This window comes from Kogia breviceps, chromosome 19, assembly GCF_026419965.1.
Source record: "Kogia breviceps isolate mKogBre1 chromosome 19, mKogBre1 haplotype 1, whole genome shotgun sequence".
Lineage (NCBI taxonomy): Eukaryota > Metazoa > Chordata > Mammalia > Artiodactyla > Physeteridae > Kogia > Kogia breviceps.
The window spans coordinates 37,494,914-37,516,922 of NC_081328.1; the positions used below are offsets into that span (position 1 = coordinate 37,494,914).

General features: G+C 55.2%; 1 protein-coding gene and 1 long non-coding RNA gene across 5 annotated transcripts; both read right to left on the reverse strand.

Moving 5' to 3' along the window:
* Positions 1-612: 612 nt before the first annotated feature.
* On the reverse strand, positions 613-11,208 carry LOC136793172 (uncharacterized). Its single transcript, XR_010838092.1, has 2 exons — positions 10,728-11,208; positions 613-923 (listed from the first exon to the last, which is right to left on the reverse strand). It is a non-coding gene; the product is annotated as an uncharacterized lncRNA (long non-coding RNA).
* A 6,509-nt stretch (positions 11,209-17,717) lies between these two features.
* Positions 17,718-21,989, reverse strand: NEUROD2 (neuronal differentiation 2). 4 transcript variants are annotated; one of them, XM_059047448.2, is made up of 2 exons: positions 21,641-21,989; positions 17,718-20,505 (listed from the first exon to the last, which is right to left on the reverse strand). In XM_059047448.2, exon 2 carries the CDS (start codon positions 20,498-20,500, stop codon positions 19,352-19,354), a length of 1,149 nt encoding a protein of 382 aa, XP_058903431.1. In that variant the 5' UTR covers positions 20,501-20,505; positions 21,641-21,989; the 3' UTR covers positions 17,718-19,351. The 4 variants fall into 4 exon arrangements, with proteins under 4 accessions (XP_058903431.1, XP_066877225.1, XP_066877223.1 ...); XM_067021124.1 differs by lacking the exon at positions 21,641-21,989 and adding an exon at positions 21,523-21,596; XM_067021122.1 differs by lacking the exon at positions 21,641-21,989 and adding an exon at positions 20,979-21,202.
* Between the last annotated feature and the right edge of the window lie 20 nt (positions 21,990-22,009).

The window sequence follows — 22,009 nt, forward strand, 5'->3', positions numbered from 1 at the left end:
AAAATTCATGGGCACCATAGCCAAGGTCATATAAAAGAAGCCATATCTCTGCCTGGGCTAGAAATTGCAGGAGCAGGGAACTCCTGGGTCAGCCCAGGGTCACCAAGGAAGAGAACTTGGGGAGGGAGCTGGGGAGACTACTTAAGAGAAAATGGCTTCAAGGGAAAGAACTCAGGCTTTGGAAGCAAAGGGGCTCAAGTTGGAATCCAGCGCTCCTGCTGCAAAGGCAGAAGTACCTTGAGCATGTGTGTTCATTTATTCAACAGAATTTCATTGATATCCTACCATGTGCCAGGCACTGTTTGAGACTCTGGGATGTTTCAAGACAAAGATTCTTGCCTTCAGAGAACTTATATTTTGGCTGAGGAGACAGGCATAGTACAACAGTAAATTATTTTAGAAGGCAGTAAGTGCTATGGTGCGGGGGGGAAGTCATGAAAAGGTGATCTAGATTGGAGGGTGGTCCCATTTGTAAAATGGGGGCAATCATACTTACTCCTCAAGATAATTGTAAAGATTAAATAAAATAACATGTTTAAACCTGCATTGCCCAATCGGAAGCCACTAGCCACATGTGACTGTTTTAATTTAAATTAAATTAAAAATGTTAAATGATTTTTTAAAATATAAATTTATTTATTTTCGGCTGCGTTGGGTCTTCGTTGCTGCACGCGAGCTTTCTCTAGTTGCGGCAAGTGGGGGCCACTCTTTGTTGCAGTGCACGGGCTTCTCCTTGCTGTGGCTTCTCTTGTTGTGGAGCACAGACTCTAGGCGCACAGGCTTCAGTAGTCGTGGCTCGCGGGCTCTAGAGCGCAGGCTCAGTAGTTGTGGCGCACGGGCTTAGTTGCTCCGCAGCATGTGGGATCTTCCCGGACCCGGGCTCGAACCCGTGTCCCCTGCATTAGCAGGCAGATTCTAAACCACTGCACCACCAGGGAAGTCCAAAAATTAAATAAAATTTAAAATTCATTTCCTTGGTCATATTTAGCCACATTTAAAGTGCTTAATAACCTCATATTGGCTAGTGACTAGTGTATTGAACAGAATAGAAATAGAGCATTTCCCAACGAATGCTGGGGAGGGTGTGGAGAAAAGGGAGCCCTCCTACACTGTTGGTAGGAATGTAAATTGATGCAGCCACTATGGAAAACAGTATGGAGGTTCCTCAAAAAACTAAAAATAGAGTTACCATGTGATCCAGCAATCTCACTCCCGGGCATACATCCAGACAAAACTATAATTTGAAAAGACACATGCACCCCTATGTTCATAGCAGCACTATTCACAATAGCCAAAACATGGAGACAACCTAAATGTCCATCAACAGATGACTGGATAAAGAAGATGTGGTACATATATACAATGGAATATTACTCAGCCATAAAAAAGAACAAAACAATGCCATTTGCAGCAACATGGATGCAACTAGAGATTATCATGCTAAGTGAAGTAAGTCAGAAAGAGAAAGACAAGTATCATATGATATCGCTTATACGTGGGATCTAAAATATGGCACAGATGAACCTATCTACACAACAGAAACAGACTCACAGACACAGAGAACAGACTAGCAGTTGTCAAGGTGCGGGGGTGGGGAGGGAGAGGGATGGACTGGAGTTTGGGGTTGGTAGACACAAACTATTCCATTTAGAATGGATAAACGACAATGTCCTATTGTATAGCACAGGGAAACTGTATTCAATATCCTGTGATAAACCATAATGGTGAAGAATATGAAAAAGAATATATATAACTGAATCACTTTGCTGCACAGAAGAAATTAAAACAACATTGCAAATCAAATATACTTGAATAAAATAAATTTTAAGAAAAGGAAATAGAGCATTTCCATAATTGTAGAAAGTTGTATCTGACAGCGCTGGTCCAAAGCACTCAATTCAGGGCCTGGCCAAAGTTGTACGCACAGTAATGTGAACGCTTACTGGAGGGCTCATCACTCTTGAAGGACTCAAGCAGTGAAAAAGACAATTCTTCCAGTAGCCTGCCGAAGACCGCCCACTTGATGTTCTCCAGGGTTGAGTTGGAAAACAGAGTGGGGAAGAGACAGGGATTGGTCAGGGCAGAAGGAGAGTAGGAGTAGGGTCAAGTCTCCAGGTTAGGGAGTTTGTGTTAAGGATTGCCCAGAGGGTGGAGGTGAGGGGAATATGTGCCTGAAGCAGGAAAGAAAAGAAGACCAAGAGGGAAGAGTGAGGAGAAAGAGAAATCCAGGCACCCAAGAGCTGGCCCCAGGATGGGTCTTCATTGCCAGCCCCTAGAGAATGGATGCCACTTTTGAGATCCTTGATCTCAATACCTTTATTATTGAGTTCATTCATTCATGCAACATTTGTTTACTGAGCACCTACTATGTACCTGTTCCTGTCCTAGGTACTGGGAGTGCTACTGTAAATAACCCCCCCCTCAGGAACCTTGTTGTGTATGATGTGGGGGTGGGAAACTAGACAGTGAGCATTATAAGTGTGTAACATACATAGTATTTTAGGTGGTGATACGTACTAACAAAAAAAAAGCAAAGAAGGGGGATAGGGAAATAAGGTACAATTTTGGATGGAATAGTCTGGAAAAGCTTCTTAGAGAAGGTGATGTTTAATCTTGTTTGCCTAGCGGGGAAATGGGGAGTGAGTGCTAACGGGTATGGGTTCTTTGGGGGGTGGTGCAAATGTTCAAAATTGACTGTGGTGTTGGTCACACAGCTCCATTAATATACTAAAAAGCCATTGACTTGTACACCTAAATAGGTGAATTATATCTTAATAAAGCTGTTATTTTTGTTGGTTTGTTTGTTTTGGCCATGTGGTTGGCAGGATCTTAGTTCCCCCACCAGGGATAGAACTGTTGCCCCCTGCAGTGGAAGTGCAGAGTCCTAACCACTGGACCGCCAGTGAATTCCCTAAAGCTGTTATTTTTTAAAAAGTTACTCTTTGAAACTAATGTAATATTGTATGCAACTATATTTCAAATAAATAAATAAATAAATAAATAAATAGGGGCTTCCCTGGTGGCGCAGTGGTTAAGAATCTGCCTGCTAATGCAGGGGACACAGGTTCGAGCCCTGGTCCTGGAAGATCCCACATGCTGCGGAGCAACTAAGCCCATGTGCCACAAGTACTGAGGTGCGCACGCCTAGAGCCCGTGCTCTGCGACAAGAGAAGCCACTGCAATGAGAAGCCCGCATGCCACAACCAAGAGTAGCCCCTGCTCGCCGCAACTAGGGAAAGCCCTTGTGCAGCCACAGAGACCCAATGCAGCCAAAAATTAAATAAATAAATAATCACTCTGGCTGCTACACCAAAAAGAGACTGAAGCAGACCAAGGACAGAAGCTGTGGGCATCCAGGAGTGAGAAGATGGCAGCTTGCACCAGGGTGGTAGCAGTGGGGAGATGAGAAGTGCTCTGATTCTGGATTTATTTTGAAGGCCGAGCAGACAGATTTGCTTTTGAATCAGGTGCGGGTGTAAAAGAGCATTATCAAGGATGACTCCGGAGTTTTGGGCTTAGGAAACCAGAACAGTTGAGGTACTAGAGTCCTGGAAAGGAAGAGGGGCTAGCCTGAGGGCACCAGTCGCCAAGGGCAGCACCAGGACTCTGAAAGGGGCAATATTATGAGTTAGGTTCTAAGAGCCTGGCCTTTCAATTTGCACTGTATCCCTATGTATTGCAGAGCCCCTCGCAGCATGAGTTTCCTCAGCCTGTTTTCAGTGAGCTGCAAAGACTGAGACAGACCTGACTCATTTAAGGTGCTGGGAGAGCTTTTATTCATTCTCTTTCTCCTTCCTCCCTGACCTTCCCCCTGAGACAGCTCTGAGCCAGAAGCCCAGGAGAGAATAAGGAGGGGGGATCTTGAAGACCTCAGGTCCCAGAAGGAGTGATGGACTGGGGTCTGAGCACTGCTCCCAGCTGTCTGAGTCCTGCAGTGGGGAGAAAAGGGGGAAAATATACTCGACCCCCTGAACCTGAACTGTGGACAGCGTGTGTCCTGTGCTTCCACATTCTCTGGGGCAGGAAGGCTGACGCTGACACGTTTGGGATTGGCAGGGGATGATCTCGGAGCCAGTTCTTCCCAAGCCAGTGGGAGATTCTAGGAAGTCTTTAATTACAGCCTCAGAGTGGATGCTAGGTTAATGTGATGATTGGAAAGGTGTATTTTTCAATTACATTTAACGAAAAGATTTATAGTCAAGTAAAATATAATTAGGAGGCTGCCAGTAGACAGGCCCCCTGAGAGGAAGAAAGAGAGATGAGACAGACCCCTAATGGGGCAGGCTGGAGCCCAGGCTACAGGACCTGCTTACCCTTCCCCCACTCCTCTTCGAATATGTCAAAGTACTCATCAATTCAACCATACAAACACATTGGCTAAGTACCTATTGCATGCTGCGCCCAGAATTTACCGTGGGAACAGAACAAATACTACAGTCCCTACCCTCAGAGAGCTTACAGACCAGCAGGAGAGACAGACAGAAACCAAGTCAAGAGTTAATAAAGGACTTCTCTGGTGGCGCGGTGGTTAAGAATCCACCTGCCAATGCAGGGGACGTGGGTTCTATCCCTGATCCGGGGAGATCGCACATGCCGCGGAGCAACTAAACCCACGAACCACAACTACTGAGCCCGCGTGCCACAACTACTGAAGCCTGCAAGCCTAGAGACCGCGCTCCACAACGAGAGAAGCCACCGTGATGAGAAGCACACACACCGCAACGAAGAGTAGCCCCTGCTCGCCGCAACTAGGGAAAGGCAGGGCGCAGCAACGAAGACCCAACGCAGCCAAAAATAAATAAATAAAATGAAGGTACAAAAATGAAATGAAGAGTTAAGTAAAGCGCTGCAAAGGAAATAACAGAACGCCGAACTCGAGAATAACCAGGGCACCACTTTGGATAAAGACATCAGGAAAAGTTTCTCATGGGGGTGAGGGGACAACTGAGACTTGAAGGGTGAAAAAGAGCTGGTCACAAAAAGAGTGAGAGGGAGGCGAGGGGATTGATTTGGGCCAAGAAAGCAGCTCAGTCCCTATAGGGTGGAAAGGTGATCTTTCCAATGTTTGCAGAGTGGAAAGAAAGGCCAGTGAAGCTGGAGCATGAAGAGGAAGAGGCAGAAAATGACACTGGGGAGGGAAGCAGGGACCAGACCCAGCAGCTAAGGAGTCTGGATTTTATTCCAAGTGCTAAGGAAGCCACTGCAGAATTTTAAGGCAGGGAGTGAAAGGCCCAGCTTATATTTTTTAAAAGAGTACCCTAGCTGCTGTGGGAGATTGGATTGCAGGGGGGCAGGTGGGAGGTAGAGCAGAGACTCAGATGAGAAGTGACATGAGCTGGCTCAGGGGGGAAGCATGGAGGAAGGAGAGAGGAGTCTGGACTCGGGGTACATCAGTGGGTTTTGGTGAGAGTCTATGTGGAGAGTGAGATGTAGGGAGAGCTTGAGGATGACTCCCAGAATTCTGGCTTGAGCAACTAACTGGGTGGTGCCATTTATTGATGGGGAAGCCAAGTGAAGGAACAAGAGGGAAGACATGTGGACAATGGCTTCAGACTTGGAATGGAGACCCTCTAGAGGCTTCTGAAGGACAGAGATCTGAATGCCCCACAACAGTGGGGTTCCCTCTCACCTCCCCAATCCTTTGCTTCCTAGCTTGCCCTTCAGCTTTTCTGCAAGTCTAACTTCCACTCGTGCTGTGCTTGGGAGTGCATGCCTCTCAAGTTTGGAGAGAGAATGCTGTCATTCATTCTCAGTTCCCTTTAACTGCCTAAATTCCTGAAATTCTACCACTAAATTTATACTATACTCGTAGGCATTGAGCACCCACTGTGGCTCAGACACTGTGCTGGAAGCTTTAGCTACATTATTTCATCCAATCTGGCTAACCACTCTTTCCATAGCATTAATGTAACGATACTAATAGTGAGCACTCAATGACGACTCTCGAGCAAAGCCCTTTACGTGAACTGTCATATTTAAATCACACTGAGAAATAACCTGCCCAGGGTCACACAGCCAGTTAGTATTGGAATTGGGATGAGTAATCTAGGATTGTCTCCAGTACACCAGCCTCTCTGAGGAGGGTGAGGACTTCATGAGGAGCGCGTGACTGATGGAAAGGAGGGGCCATTCGGATGCCTTTCCCCTCTCCCTCCCTCATTCCGTCCCAGATAAAGCACCGAAGCAGCAGTGTCCTCCCAGATTTACCTGGGTGGGTGCAGAGGGCAGGCGCTCCTGATGACAACCCCAGGGCCTGCACCGCCCGTTTGTTGGGGAAGGAACAGTTATTATAGGAGCTACCAGACCCTTCCCGTGGTTGCCTGGTATCATGGGAGGCAAGTGCCCACTCACATGACGAGACGTCCTGTTCTGTGACACAAAGCCTCCCCCACGCTCTAAGAATGGCTTGGGCGTTTGTGTATGTGTGTGTGCATGTGTGCAGGAACTGGTACAAAAAGGGCCAGGTGACTTGCACACATGTGCAAGCTGGAATAGGCCTGCCTCCCATGCATTTCCCTCAGGATGTGTGTGTGTGTGTGTGTGTGTGTGAGGTATCTGGCTGTCTAGGCCCTCACAAAGGCAAATAATCTGTACGTTTCTTCATGCCCGTGACTGTGAGTGGAGTTCACGCAGGATGGAAAGGGCCTGGCCGCAGAGTTGAGTGCTGAGCTCAGTTCCCACCTCTTCCTGCCTGTCTCCAGCTCCCTGAATCCCCCTCCACCTCCCCCCTTGCCGGGGCGGAATGCCCTCAGCCTGTGCTGGCTGGCACACGTGCCACATGGTGACTGGAGCACGTCTGGGCAAGGATGACGCCTCCCAGGCCCGGCTGGGATACTAAGCCACCCGCTCCCCCCCCACCTCCAGAACGGAGCGTCCCCATCCCGTCCCCTTTCTCAGCCAGGGACACAGGGAGCAGGCGGAGACACAGCACAGACAGATACAAACACACAGATGCACCCGGAAATGCCCACAGGCGCGTGCCCCAGAGAGACACAGACACGGGCTTCACACAGGCTTGGGTACACTCACATACACACACACACACACACACACACACACACACACACACACACAAAATCACACACGCCGAAAGAAGCTCGTGGGCAGTCACCACTTGCACAGATCCCGGCAGGCAGAAGTAGACCCGCTAGGGTCCGGCCCCGCCGGTCGTGCAAACCCACCCAGTGCCTCTGTCCGTGGTGCTGAAACCAGACAGACCTCTTTACAGAAGGAAGAGCTGGAGAGAGGGGGGTGGCGGTTAGAAGATACCAGGAGAACCAAAGTATTGTGAACACTGGGACAAGGAGAGGGAGGTGATAATGGAAGGTGATCTCCGTCCCCCATTCCTGCCCAAGTGCAGTATCAGGCTCAAGGATTTATCTTTCTTTGCCTTTCAGGGCCAAGAATGAAAAGAGTTTGGTAGGGGTAAAATGGCATGTGAGGGACCCTGGATGTGTGGTTTCTGTTGACCCCCAGTTGTCTTTTTCAGGGTGTCTTCTTGCCCTGGAGGATCTTAAAACAGTAGAATAAGGAGAGAGACACCGGGGAAACCCAATAATGACCCTGCAAATAGCTCGCCACATGATTTCTTATCCCAAATGGTGTTGGGCAAGTGGACAACATTGTTGATCTGGATTTGTTCTGGGGATTGCAGGGATTTAGTGACTGCTTAATTTTATCCACAAGATTGGATTATGGGTTCCTATCGCCCTCTCTTGAGACAAAAGCTTCCCTCTGGTAGGATTGCCTAGTAAGAATGGATCTCCCACCAGCAGCCTCTTAGTTGTGAAATTTATGGAACACGAGTAATGCCCACTTTCCTGATCGGGAGGGGAGGATTTCAAGGACCAAAAGGTTTACCATATAACTAGGCAAGAGAGAATGAAGGGGGAAATGAGAGAGAGAAAAAAGAGGAAAGGGGAAGAGAAAGAATTGTGAAGATAGAGGATGAAAGAAAGAAGGAAAGAAGAAAGAGACTGGAGAAAGAGGAAAGGAGGAGGGTGGAGATGCAGATGGCAGGAGTGAGAGAGGGCATGAATGACCCAGACAGACTACAGTTTCCAGGGAAAGGGCCGAGGAAGAATGCCAGGTGGAGCAAATTGCTTCTCTCGAGCTTCCCAGGGGCCCAGATTAGACTGGAAGTCCTGGAGCTGTTCCCAGTGGCATCGTTCACCTAGAGCTTCAAGCAAAAGACCCCATGGGCCAAGACTATGGCTGTGAAGAGAAGCTGCCCTAGCAAACAGGGTGGGTGAGGTCAGATGCAATCAAATCTGCCTGTGTGGTTTCCCCGTGGGTGGGATGGGAAGAGTGGGTGCCCCCTTGGGGGTATTTCCTCCTATTTGCACCAGTGGCAGGAAGAGAAAGCAACGTGTGTGGATGATCACTGGAGAGTGGATATTTCACTTAGGATGAGGAGCAGGCAGAGGAAGAAGAGAAGCAGAAGGGGAAAAGTAAGTGGAAAAGAAGGGATACTGCATCTCCTAAAGTTTTTTTGACCTCATAATTATTCTTTCTTTTTTTCCTATTAAGAGGGAAGAAGGCAAGCCTAGGATACAAGCTGGGCAAAATATGTGTCTTTACCTATAGTATAGGTATAACCAGAGTCCCAAATCCATCGGGTGGTTGAGATGATCATCAGCTCATGTATAATGCTTGTCAGTTACTGATACATAATAAACTCCAAATATATGCTAGTTTCCATGTTGTTGTTGCATCTTGGTCTTGCACTAGGATCAGTTGAGAAGTCTTTCATCTATGACTAGACCTTCTTGCTACAGTCTCAGGTCCACCTTTGGGCACTGTGGTAGACTGTGATTTTCCCAGCTTTTCAAATGTACTCCTAAAGAGAAGGAGCCAGGAGGTTTGCTGGGGTACAGAGGGGGAACCTCATGGTCTAGGGAACAGGGTGTCCATCAGGGGCCATTAAGGATGTTTTCCTGGATTCCTGAAAAAGCTGGACCCTGGACCTACATCAGTGTTTCTCTGCCCAGACTGGAGCCTCAGCACCCCACCCTATTCAGTGCTGGTGCCCCGGTCCTGCTCAAGCCTGTACGGATGTGGACATGTGGGGCATTTCTTCCAGACTGCTCTCCCAACCTCGACTCCTTTGCCTTTTTTCTACCTACCCCTCACCTTCTTTCTTCTCTGGAATCTAGTTGGGAGAAAAGGAATTCCCTCACTCTTTAGAGGTGTGGGATTTCCCCGCCCTTCACAGGCCAAACGGATGGCCTCATTCTGGAGGTCAAGGAAGCATGTGGGGGCTGGCACAAGGGGGGGTGAGGGGTGGCAGGGCAGCCCCCATGTCCTCCCATTCCCCCCAGCTCCTGTCTCATCACTGTCACTATTCAATCATAGCAGATGGGCTGCAGCTGTGAGCGTCAGCCCGGCACACAGGCTGGTCCGTGCCACTTGGGAGAGAAGGAAGAGAAAGGGAGGGAGGGAAGGAGGAGGGAGAGAGGAAAGGGAGGAAGAGGAGGAGGAGGAAAAGGAAGAGAGTGGAGGAGGAGAGAGATGACTTGAAGAGAAAGAAGACTTGGTACCTTTTACGCCTCTCCCGTCCCAGCAGGAGAGCAGAGGCCAGGGCTGGGCTCACAAGCTGGGCAGTGCCAGGCGAGATGGGCATATGCCCTTGATTACTACCAGGACCGCAGGCCAAGCCTCCGCAGCCGCCACGGCCTCATAAATCAGTTTTTAAGTAGCAACCACATGGACATTTCCCAGCTGAGAAGTCTGGCCCCTGTTAGCCCAGCGAGGGCAGCCCAGGTGGAGGGGCAGGTGCCAGGCCAAGGCAGGGAAAGAGAGAGGTTGTCATCAAGGCTTGACGGGCAATGGGGTTGGAGCTTGTTCAGCGAAAACCTGGGGGCAGGGGCTCCCACCACTAAGGCGTAGGTAAGAAGGTGACAAGTGCCTGGCAGTGGGTCCAGAGCCCCCCCGTTGGGGCTCCTAGACCTGCCCTGGGTTCCCCTGGGGGAGGCTGCTTAGGATGAGGAGGGTGGTGCTGACACTGGAACCTCCTCCCTCCAGGTGCCCCTCCCACTAGGAATCGACGTGAGTGTCAGGGCGGTGTGAGGGCCTGTGCACCTGGGAGTCTGAATGCGCTCACAGCTCCTGTTGGGTAAGAAGCTATGTCCCCACTATCTAGCCCAGGCCCAGCACAGACCAAGTATCTGTAAAACCGCTCGAATGAGTAAGTGATTGAGTGTGAGGGGGGCCAGTTATGTGTGTTTACAAGAAGGGGAGCATTCATATCTGAGTGTGTATGATCTCTGAGTCTGTGCGTATGTGGAGGGTGTCTGTGGGTGCTCCGAGGAGGTCTAGTGTGACAGACATCCTTCCACATCCTCCTTTGCAGGATCTCCACCCCACACAGCCCTCCTGGGCCCTGATTTTCCCTTTCTGAGGACCCACCAGTAGCACAGCAGCTCCTGAATTTCACACCCCCAGCCCGATCCCCAGATTGGCGCCCCCCTCCTCCTCCCTGTGCAGGCCAGCGTTGGTGGCTGGGGGTGGGGGCTTGGCTGAGGATGCGGGGAGGGTCGGGAGTCCCGCCCCTGGAACCGCGGGCAGAACCGCGGGTGGGGCGCCCAGCCTTCCTGCGCCCGGTGCCTCTTCCCTGGGTGAACAGATGTCTCGGAATTTTAGATGTGCTCTCCGCCCCTCCTCGCGATAACCCCCCCCCCCACCCCAAGCTGGCACCGGCTGTGGTGTGGCGCCCTCCCTTCCCCCACCTCCGACAGCAGAACCGGCTGATGGATCGGGGAGCGCGGCCGGAGGCCTGGGCCGAGGGGCGGCGGAGGCCCGCGGGGTCGCGGCAGCGGGCTGGGCCGAGTCTCGGCGGCTCCTGGCGCGGAGGGAACCGGCCTCTTGCCTTCTCTCGTTCCTTCCCTTCTGCAGCAGCTCCTCAGACCCGTCTCTCTTCGGTCCTCTGTCCGCGATCTACGGTCTCTCTGCCCCACCCCACAGCCCAGCCGCGTCTATGCAGAGCCCCTCCGCACGGAGCCTCCCGCTTCCAGACAGAAACACCTCCTGGCAACTTCGGCGGAATTCTTCCCTCCAGAGACCCCTTTTCCCTGCATTCCGCGAGCTACCCCATCCCCAGCTGGCCGCCCGCCCGCCCGCCCTGCGTAGAAACCCGGAGCTTATCCGGAGAACATGCAGGGAGGGCAGGAGGGGAGGGAGGTCCAGATTAGGGAGGCCGAGGAGGCCCGATCGGCCCCGGGCTGAGAGACACCCAAATTCTCTAACCGCTGCTAATTAACGAGCAATCCAATTCCGCGGACCCCCAACTCGGGGAAGGGGGGCGGGACCCGCTGAGGGCAGGCGGGGGGCCTTGGCAGGGCTCGGCAGCCGGGTGGTGCCAGGCGCCCTCCCCCACCCCACCCCCACCCGCCAGCATTCCGAGGTAACAGGCATTTGTTACCCAGCTCGTGCCAGGAGCGATTGGCAGGTTCGAGTAGGCACAGTCATTCGGCACACAGATGTCCCTGTGCTAGCTCTTCTGATATGAATTCTGTCAGCTCCAAATCTGAGGGAGATGAGCAGACAGCCACACAGACAGTTCCAGACACACACACAGACACAGACAGTGCAATTGTCTGGAGGACACAGAACTCCACAGATATTTTTCTTCCCTGAAAAAAAAAAAATTGACTGAAAGAAAAATAAGAAAGGCTCCCACTAATTTGGGGAGACGTGTCTGAACCCCTGAGAGTGGCCCTCACTCCTTCCATCCTCCCTTGGTTGCCTGCCCAGACTTTTTCAGCCTCCCCCAGCACCCTACAACAGCATCCCTGAACTTCAAATCATTGCAACTAGAGTTGTTGCAAGCAGAGCTCCAGAGTTGGAGCCTGGGAGGTCTGCTCCCTGACCCAGAACCCAGAATTTCTGAATCCCTGCAAAGCTCTAGAATATCACCAAGGTGTAGGTTCCAGTCGTCTAGAAGCTCTGAAATTAGAAATTCCACAGCTCCCACTCCAGGGCAAATTGTGCCGAGTGCTCAATCTTTGGATCACCTTCTCCATTAGAGAGGGGGACCTGGGCACTGTCTGGTGCCCTGGAATGGAGGCCCCCCCCCACCGCATGCCAGGTACTCACCGGGCTGTCCCCAGCCTTGGCAACCGGCCCCAAATGCAGCCCGCCCTTTGACTTAGGAATGTGGAAAGGTCAGGCCCCCCGACTCCTGCCCCTTTCTGGCACTCTGTCCCAGCTCCAGTTCCCATCCTGACCCTCCACACCAAGGTGGACTTTGCTATTCCACCTCGGCCTGCCCGCCCCGCCCCCCCCCTGCCCGCGGCTGTGGGAGCGACCTGGTTGGTCACTGGGCATCTGTGAGCAGGGCGGACATGAAGAGCCCCTGGGGGTTTTGTTCTCCCTGGGCAGCCCGTGCTGGTGGAAGAAGGGCCGGGAGGCAAAGGGGCCAAAGAAACTCCACAGTGTCGGAGGAGAGGGCACCGAAGGGTTTGGGTTGTGGTTTGTTGGATTGTTTTTTACATTTTTTCTTTCTTTCTTTTTTAAAGCAAAAGCCCCCATCCTGTGTCATCATTTTTATGGGATCTGCAATTCTGGCAAAAATCTGTCTTTAATTTAGCTGTCCATATAAAACTCCTCACTGTATAATAATGAACAGATGCCATGGAATTTAAGCTGGAGCCTCAGCTCCTCCCCGCTTTCCCCCCGCGCCTGGCACCGGGCAGCGGGCACCGGCTGAGTGGCACAGGCTGGCACCAACGCGCGAGCGAAGGGTGGGCAGGGGGCGACCTGGGCTCAGCGCCAGGGCGTTGGGGTGGTGAAGGGGTGTCCAGGCGCCGGGCTTAGCCAGCCGGGAGCTTTTTTTCGTGGAGGCACCAAGGGAGAAGTGTTGGAGGAATTTTTCTGTCTTTTGCGACAAAGAGAACAGTAGTTAAGGATTTTGTTTTGGTTTTGCTTAGGGGCTGGGTGGTTCTTCTCAGATTTTTTTTTAAAAAGCACCGCCCTCCCCCCAATATAAACCCAAGTGTTTTCGCTGTTTTAACTGAGTTGTTTTTAACCCACCCCCTGCGCGGCGCCGCGGCCTCTGCCTCAGAGCCCAGCCGAGCGCTCGTTCGCTGCAAGCGGGATCCGTTCCGCACCGGCCGGCCCAAGGGATCCTGGGCGCCGGCGCCTCCGGGACCCCCGGGCATCTCCCGCAGGGCAGAAGTACCCTGCTGCCCCCCAGGAGTGAGGCCAGAGGCGGCATCTGATTAAGGAGCAGGAGAGATGAAAGCAAGAGAGAAATCCCTACTTGCCCCACACCATTCGCTCGCTTTTCCCAAGGGGAGAGAAAAAACTCTGCGAGTCCAGTGTCCCCTGCTGCCTCCGCCTTCGGTCGAGAAAGCAGGCATCGACTCGAGATTGAGGGGTTGGTTCTGAGCACCCCCCCCCCCGCCCACCTCTCGCCTTTAATGCGACTCTGGCGAGAACAGATGTCCCAAGCCGGGCGGACTGCCCAGACCCCGCCCAGCTGTGCCCTTGGAGAAGACTTGGCTGAGGGTAGGAACTGGCACGCGGGTCCCCAAAGGGGCTTGGGGGTCCCCTCGGCCCTGCCGGGACCTGACTTCGCAGCCTTGGCCTCCTGGCTAGCACAGCCTCGGGCGGGAAGTGGAAGCGCCCCCAGAAAGACCTGTTCCTAATTCAATTAATTCCGAAAAGAGGGATGAGACGCAGAAAGAAGTGGAGAGAAGCCCAGAGAAAGGTTCGAATAACGGAACACCGGGCACACACTCTGGGCTCTGGAACCCTGCAAGCGCGGTCCGCCTGGGAGGCTGCGCTGGGCTCCTGCGCTGGGGCGGCAGGCAGGTGGACAGCACCAGAGCGCACCCAGGCGCACATCTGGGCAGCGTCTCCACCCAACGCAGTGTGCCCCAGCTCCTTTGGCACAGGCAGCGTCTAGGGGTTCGCTCGCCCTCTCCCCCGCCCCGAGTGCCCCAGCTTTCCCTCCCCGCACCAGGGGGCTGAGGTTCCCATTCCCTGGCATCTGCCCCCGGAAACCGGTTGCCCTCCTGCTTGTGAGTCCAGGCTTGGTCTGCGCGTTCTCATGCTGGCACTCCTGAGCGGGTGGGGTGCTCCTACCCCGTTGCTTTAGGGTGGAGAAAATTTCAAAGAGCATAGCGACCCTCCCAAGGTGTCTGTGCCCTTTCTTACCGCTTCTCAACCAGGAAAACTTTGTCCAGAATTTTAAAAGAATGAGGAATAGGAAGGCAGAAGCCACTTCAGGATTTGGAAAAGGAGCAGGCTTTCAAGACTTTTCCCTGCTCAGGTCGTCACCTCCCCTCTGGGCCTGTGGCCAGTGCCTGGGCACCCAGCCCTAAAGAAAGAAAAGTGACAGTGTCTTGGGCTGTGAGCTGAGAAGCCTGTTGTGACAGCCGAGGCCCGTCTGCTCCCTCCTACATCTCACCAAAAGAAAACGCTTTCTCCTCTGAGCACATATGAGCAAGTCAGGTGTGGAATCCTGTGCTCACCCCTGTTGTCACACGGGGGGCCTGGGGGTGGAGGTCAAGGCCAGGGCTGGTCAGGCCTGGCCTCCACTGTCTCTTTCCTCCCGTCTTCCTTGAGAATTAAACTGTGGAATCTAGAACCATCCCTCCGTCTCAATGTTCCCTCAAATCAACAGATTCCTCCAAGGAGCAGGCAACTTCAGGCTAAAGATTTGGGGGAAGAGGAGGAAGAAAAGGTTGCTCCAGAGGGAATGAAACCTCTGACCTCTGAGGGGGAATCCTTGCGTCTCCCAGCTTGTGGACTTTCCCATAAAAGGGAAAAAGAGAGGAGTAAACACAAGACAGTGGAGTCTAGGGTGTGTCAGGACTTCCCTGTCGCTGACTCCAATGGGGCTCAGATTCCCTGGATTGTACTCAGTGATTTATTGAGCTGGGCGATGAAATCAGAGCTGAGGGTTCACTGGAGGTTCACTGGGGGGTCAGGGTCCACATCCTGGCTGAAATAGGGTTAAACGGAGAGGGGAGAATCAGTAGTGCTTTCTCTCTCTTTCCCCTGATGTACAAATGGCCTGGACTCAGAGACATCTCTCTTTCTCAGTCATTTCCAAATGCTGGACTTTGAACGGGGGTGGGAAAATCAAGAGGAGGATGCCCTCCGGATTGATCTCGGCTCCAGCCTTCGGTTTGGCAGCCCCGGGGTTGAGCTGAGACGGCTGGTTCCTGCTTGGAGATCCCGTGGCCCAGGCTACGGCAAGGTGGGCATGCGACGTCTCCCCTTGCCCTCTCCCTCCCACCGCTCTGGCCCCTTTTTTTCCTCCCCGCCCCCCAAAACACACCTCCTTCTGTTCTTGGAGCTTCTCCGTGTGTGTGTGCGCAGAAGCGGGAGAGCAGCGAGAGAAAAAGACCTGCGAGGGGGAGTTTGGGGCCGTGTGTCCGCGCATCTTCTGCTCGTCTCGCCATCTCGCCGGGGAAGTTGAGTGCTGGGAAGGGGGGCGATGGGAGAATAGAGCGCAGCCGGAGTGCGGAGAGGTGGGGGGAAGGGTCAGGAATTGGGAAAAGGGCCGCTCACGAGGACGCCGGTTTCACAAGAAGCAGAGGCGCTAGGGATCCCCGCCCCAAAAGGGGCCCCGGGCACTCCGTCCGCCCGAAGTGACCACAGACGCAGCGGCCCAAGGGTCGTCAGCACCCTTGGGAAGGGCTGGGATCCGGCTTCCAAAACAGAATCGAGCCGCGTGGAAGAGCAAAGCGCAGGAGTCTGTGGTTTGGCCCGGGGAGCCACGTGGAGGGGTCTTTTGCCTCGGGCCGCAAGCCACTTGGATGCCACCCAGCCCGGGATTTCAGAGGGCGTTCTGGGAAACCAGCTGAATGGGAGGGAATCCCAATTAACCTTGCTCTTAGGGCAGGATAAGACTCAGGCCTTGGGATGTGTACCGAGTTCCTTTTCTCTCCAGTTGCCCCTGCCAGGCCATGACCCGTGCCATGAGCAGACCTGACTCCTTCAGATTTGGGTCTGAGGTTCTCACCTTGGTCCATGTCCCATGCAGGAAGTGAGGGAGATTGAAGGTGGGCCGACTTCTTTCTCCTAAGAATAGGGGTGATTTAGAGGTCTCTAAGAGCCACCCGCCTTAGACCACCGACGGGGGCGAATCCTCAGAACGAAAGGCCCAGCTCTACATCTCACGCTAGAGGAGCGATCCTATGAGAATTCCAGAGAAGGCGGTGAAATTTGGAAAGGATTCCAGTGAAATCCTCCGAAAACTGTGGGAGAATTCCGCCCAGAATTCCGGCAGGCCAGGCTTTGGGAAGGGCCTCACGCTGAGCGGCCCTCCCCGGAGCCGGGGAAGCTCGGCCTCCCTCTGGGGCAGGAAGAAAGCGCGAGGCCGGACGAGCTTCAGCACCAGGGAGCGGACAGCTCCCGGCCCGGCCCCCGCTCCGCCCCATCCATCCCGGGGTGGAGGAAGGAGGGCCACGTCTCCGCTGGGATGCTCACACAGGGGAGCCGCCGCGCTCAGGGTCAGAGAGTATAATCCGATCTTCCCTTTTGCACCTAGCGAGTCCTTCTCCAACTACCTTTCCCTTTCCCCCTTTGTCAGGGCGCTCTCGTTCTGGGGTCTTGGATCTTTAAAAGCCTCAGTGTGCCTGACCTCAAACCGCAAACTCAACACTGCAACGCCCATTTCTGCTCTAAAAAGGGCAGAAATATTTATGAAAAAATAATTTAAATTAGCAGAGGCAGAAACAGCCTGGTCCTTGTACTCCTAAGTGTATTCAGGCTTTGGGATGGGGGGGGGGGCTTTGGGACTTAGACTCCTCTCCAGGGGTCACTGATGTCTGGGGGGGGGGGCGGGGTTCTTTCAGGGAAGTCAGTTCAGAGCAGCCTCTGTCCCCGAGGCTCGGAGAAAGAGAACTCTGGGGCTATCTCGCCTGAGAGGGGGAAGCGGCTTGGGCCGAAGGCTCCTCCGAGGCCCCCTTCCTCCGTCTGCCTAAGCTGAGGGCTTCCTTCTACCGGGAGCTGCACCGGGCAGGAAGGGGGTTGTCCCTGTGTAGACCACAAGGCTTCTCGCGGCCCTGTCAGGGGAAGCCTGTGGCTAGCTCAAGCTCCACTCTGTCTACCTGGTGGACTCCTAGACTCAGGTCCCCTCATAGAACTCTGGGGTGTGCCTCCAACTTCATCAACACCCCTACAAATGTCAGCCTTCCTGAGGCTGAAAAAGCCTGACTCCCTTGAGTCCACTGAAATTGCAAATTTAAGACCGAAAAGACTTCTCCCATTAATATTTCATCCTCATAACCTAACCTTATAGCTTTTTGTCTTTGTTTTTTATTTTAAAACACCCCTGTCTGGCTCAAATGGTTGTCTCTTCATTTCCACACACTTGTTTTTTGCAACAGTGAACAGAGGGTTGTAAAATGACCGACTGCTCCCAACTCGGTCATTTTTCAGTGATGAAAAGATATTTTGTTTTCGAAAGAGGTGCGTGTGCGTGTTTGGGAACTGAAGGAGTGTAATGAGATTAGTGCAATGCTTTGTGCTGGGGGCGTGTGTGAGTCTGTGTAAGGTCTGGGAGGGGCAGAAGTATAGCTGTTTCTGTGCCCAGTGGGTGGGTGGGAGGGGGTTTAGTGTGGGAATCCTACCCAGGAATGCCCAGGGTCCCTCTACGTGGTCACTGCACAGTCACTTGACTCTGTTTCTCCATCACCCGGAGTCCCAGCTCAATCCCCCGAATGAAATGAGGCCACCGTGAGAAACCGGTCCGGCTTTGCATCTCATTTACATAAATATTTATTAATCGTCATTAAACTGAACAGAAACACGCAATGCACTTCGGGTGTCCGACGGGAGTTTCATCTTCACTACAAGAGGAAGGTAAAATTGCGTGTGAGTGTGTGGGTGAGTGTGTGGGTGTGTGGTCTGTGGGTTTGCATCTTTGCAGAGTGTGTTTGGATGCCTGATCTCCTGCCTCCGGTGGGAAGAGGTTCTCCTTTTGCCCCCCTTTTTGGGAAATCTCCAGAAGGAGCCCTCAGCCCTCTCCCTGCCCACCTGCCAGCCAGAGCCAAGAGGAAGTCTCGGACAAAAACCCCCTCTCCAGACACTGGAAATCGCCGGGCGCCTGGCGCCCACCGAGGCACAGTCGGGCAGGGGCGGGGCTGCCTCCAGTTCTCGGTCTCCTCCCTCGTCCCGGGAAGGGACGGAGTTGCCTGCGGGGAGGGGGGGGTGCGGCGAGCTCTCCTCCCTCTGCTCCCGGACGCCCGCGCCGGGGCTGCGTGTGCGTGCGGTGTGGTGTGCGTGTGTGTCTTCCATGCAAACCCTCCCTCCCCAAACCGACCCCCCCAACAGTTTGCCATTCCATACAAATTTGGAAACAGATTTTTAAAAAACAGCAGGACGCACAACGGGGACGGGGCGGGGGAGGGCAGTGGCACTGGGGCCCCAAATCTCCGAGTCACTGATTGTAAGAACCTGGGGAGGGGAGGGGGCAGCGCCGGCCCCCACTTCACCAAAGTGCACAGATCCGCGCTTGGGCGGCGCGGCCCGCGGGCCGGGGGAGGGGGGGGAGCATCCCGGGACCGGGCCGGGCCGCTAGGCTCAGTCAGAACCTCCTTGCATAGATATTTGTGTCTTTTTATTATTGGTAGTAGTATTTTTTTGCCTTTTATTGCTTCTAAAAGTTCTTACTGCGTTTTCTCTCCGATCCGGACTCTGCGTTCGGCCTCCATCGCCTCTTAGCTTTTTTTTTTTTTTTTTTGTATGTTTGTTTGTTTGTTTAAAAAAGGGAAAAGGGAAAAATGGATTCTAGTTACAAATTGTCTTGGCCTCTCTCTTTCCTTCAATCCACATTCCCTCCCGCCAAAATTAAGATCACAAAACGCTTAGACTAGGGGTTGGGGATGATGAGGGCTTCCAGGTCCAGGCTCCGTGCCCTGACTTCTGCCCTCTTCAAGAAAGAGGGGGCGCCCGGCAGCTCGGTGTCTGTTCTAGTAATAACAATAATAATAATAGGGGGAAAACAGTATCCCACAGCTCAGCTGCCCCTTACCAAAGCCTTTGGGCCTGCAGGGGGAAAGGGGAAGAGAAAACCTAAGTGCGGGGATGGGGAATTGGTGGGGGGGGGGCGGATCTCCAGGGAGTGCCCAAAGAGGGGTCCCTGTAGAAGTACTCCCTGGGAAAGAGGAGGTGGGAACCCCTTGGGGAGAGAGAAGGCAGTCCCCTGGGGGAAGCGAGGCCCCTGGGACGGGCCACCCACAGGTAAGAGGACCGCGCTGCCTAGGAGAGCGGCAGGACCGGCAGCCCGCTCCCCGAGCCCCGCGCCGGAGTAGGTGGGGTGCCCCTGCGCTCGGGGGGCCTAGGGGCAGGGGTGCGGGCAAAGGCAAAAGAAAAAGAAAGGGGCGGGCGCGAGGTCTCAGTTATGGAAAAACGCATTGAGCTCCTCGTACACGGGGCCCCGGTCGTGGTGAAGGTGCATATCGTAAGACAAGAGATTCTCCGAGTGGACGCCCCCGCGCACAGCCGACGAGCCGAAGACCAGCCCGTGGCCCGTGGGCCGCGAGCCGGGCAGCGCCGAGTAGTGCATAGAGTAATGGTAGCTCTTCTCGTGGTCGGGCGACGAGTCCTGCTTGAGCGAGAAGTTGCCATTGAGACAGAGCGGGGGGCTGAGCGGGCCCTCGTACTCGGAGCTGTTGTAGTCCGGGCTCGCACCGCCGCCGCCAGCCGCCGCGTACAGCGTCTCGTAGGCGGCGCAGTAGCCGTGGGTCCGCAGGGCGTGCGCCGCGCCGCTGCCCAGGCCGCCCGCCGCCTGGCACTGTGCGCCCGCCAGGCGCGAGCACGGGTACGGGTAGGGGTGCATGGCGAATGGGCCGCCGGAGCCGTGGAAGCGGCCCGTGCCGTCGGCGCCCTGCTCAGTGAGGAAGTTGCGCGAGTTGAGCTGCAGGCAGCCGGCCACCAGGTTGGTGGTGGGCTGCGACAGGCCCTTGCACAGCGTCTGCACGTAGGACACCAGGTCGGGTCGCTTGCCCGAGCGCAGAATCTCAGAGAGCGCCCAGATGTAGTTCTTGGCGAGGCGCAGCGTCTCGATCTTGGACAGCTTCTGTGTCTTGGAGTAGCAGGGCACCACCTTCCGCAGGTTGTCCAGCGCCGCGTTCAGGTCGTGCATGCGGTTGCGCTCCCGAGCGTTCGCCTTCTGCCGCCGCAGCTTGGAGCGCTCCAGGCGCGCCTTGGTCATCTTGCGCTTCTTGGGCCCGCGCTTCTTGGGCCGCTCGCCCTCTGCCTCGTCCAGCCCTTCCTCTTCCTCCTCTTCCTCCTCCTCCTCGCCCCCCAGCTCGCCTTCCTCCTTGACCTCGGCCAGCGCGGCCTCCGGCACCTCGTCAGCACGGAGAGGGACGGGCTTGGCGGCCCGGGCGGGCCCCGGAGCCCCGGGCCCCGGCGGAGGCGGAGGTGGCGGCGGCGCCTCGCCCTTGTCGCTTCTCGGCTCGTCGTCGTCGCCGTCGCCCCAGCTGGCGAACTTGGGCACGTCCGAGAGGAGACCGGGCTCGCTGAACAGGCGGGTCAGCATGGTGCCTGAGGGCGCCCGGCGGGCGGGAAGAGGAGAGAGCACAGAGTTAGGGGAGCGCTGGGGTCATCCCGAGCCCCGTAACCCGCCTCCACCCCCGAGTCCGGTGCGGGTTCCCGCCCGGGGGGCCCTGGGGGCCCACCTCCTCCGCTTGCCCCACCCCGAGCCAGCCCAGCCCAGCCCCGCCGCCCGCCCGGGGTCTCGGCACAGGCCCTTTCTCCGGCGCTGGGCCCCGGCTCCACCCCTCGCCTGAACGAGGGGCCGCTCTGCGCGCCGGTCCTCTCCGGGTGTGGTCGGGGACAGAACCGGAGCTTTAGGGAACAGATCTTCCGCCGGGGGAGGCGGCGCGATCGCCAGGAAGCCTCTTGTCTCCCGGCGGTGGAGGAAGGCTGGGCGGCCGCGGTGGGGCAGCTGCCCCGCTCGGCGGCTCCGGCGGCCCGGGCCCGGCCGCCCGGCTCCCCCGCCCTCCCGTGGCTCTCACCCCCACACTCCTAATCCAATTTGCAACTTGGCCGCACACCGCCCTCGGCTCGGCCCCCACCCCCGCAGCCCCAGTTCCAGAGGCGGGAGGATCGTCTCCTCCAGCCGGGCGTCCCCGGCTCCCGGAGCCGGCTCGGGGCGGCGAGGACTGAGAAAGCCGGGCGTGGGGAGGAGACTGAGAGAAGCGAGCCCCGTCCGTCTCCCCTGCGGTCAGGGACCCCCTTCCCCCCTTTAAACTGCCTCCCTCCCACACGGCTATTCAGATCTCGTTGTATTTCGGGATTGACGGGAAAAAATCCAAATTTGTTTGTTTGCTTCTCTCTCTCTCTCTCTCTCTCTCTTGATTTTTCGGTGGTGGGGAAAGGTCGAAGGTTCCTCCGGGACAACCATGGAGGGGGGTTCCCATCTCAGCCTCTTCACGCCCCCCCATGACCCTGCTTTCCCCCTCCTCCCCAAGCCCATCGCAGGCAGAGACGCCTCCCTCCGCAGCCCACTGAGCTGCAGCCCCTAGGGGCGAGGGAAACCTGGGCGCCTCCGATGCCCACCCCATGAGGGGGCATCGTCCCGGGAAGGGGGGATTTAGGGACCCTCCTGTCGGCCGAAGAAGCTGCCCCCCACCCCCCAAGCGGCGGGTCAGATCTAGCTGCCTTTCGGACAACTTACCTCGGAGAGGAGTCAAGGGGAGAGGGGAGGGGAGGGGGGGAGGGGGGCAAGAGAGAGAGGGGGGAGAAGAGGAATCTTCTCGCTTATTTCATTGTTCCCCCATCTTCAGGGAGCGGGGGCAGCGGCTCCTCAAGGCGGCAGGCGCCGGCGTCTTCAGAGCGCCATGCGAACCGCGGAGCGAGTGTGGCATCTCTACCAGGCGGGGTACCAGCCTCTATGCCAGGCCATATGGGCTTGGCACGTCACGGGCAGCAGCTATCACATGAGAGACGGTGATTGGCATGCGTCTGCATTGGGGGAGAGCCGGCTCCCCCGGGACCCGCCGCCATCTGTCACTCTCTACTCCAAAAAAAAAAAAAAAAAATTAAA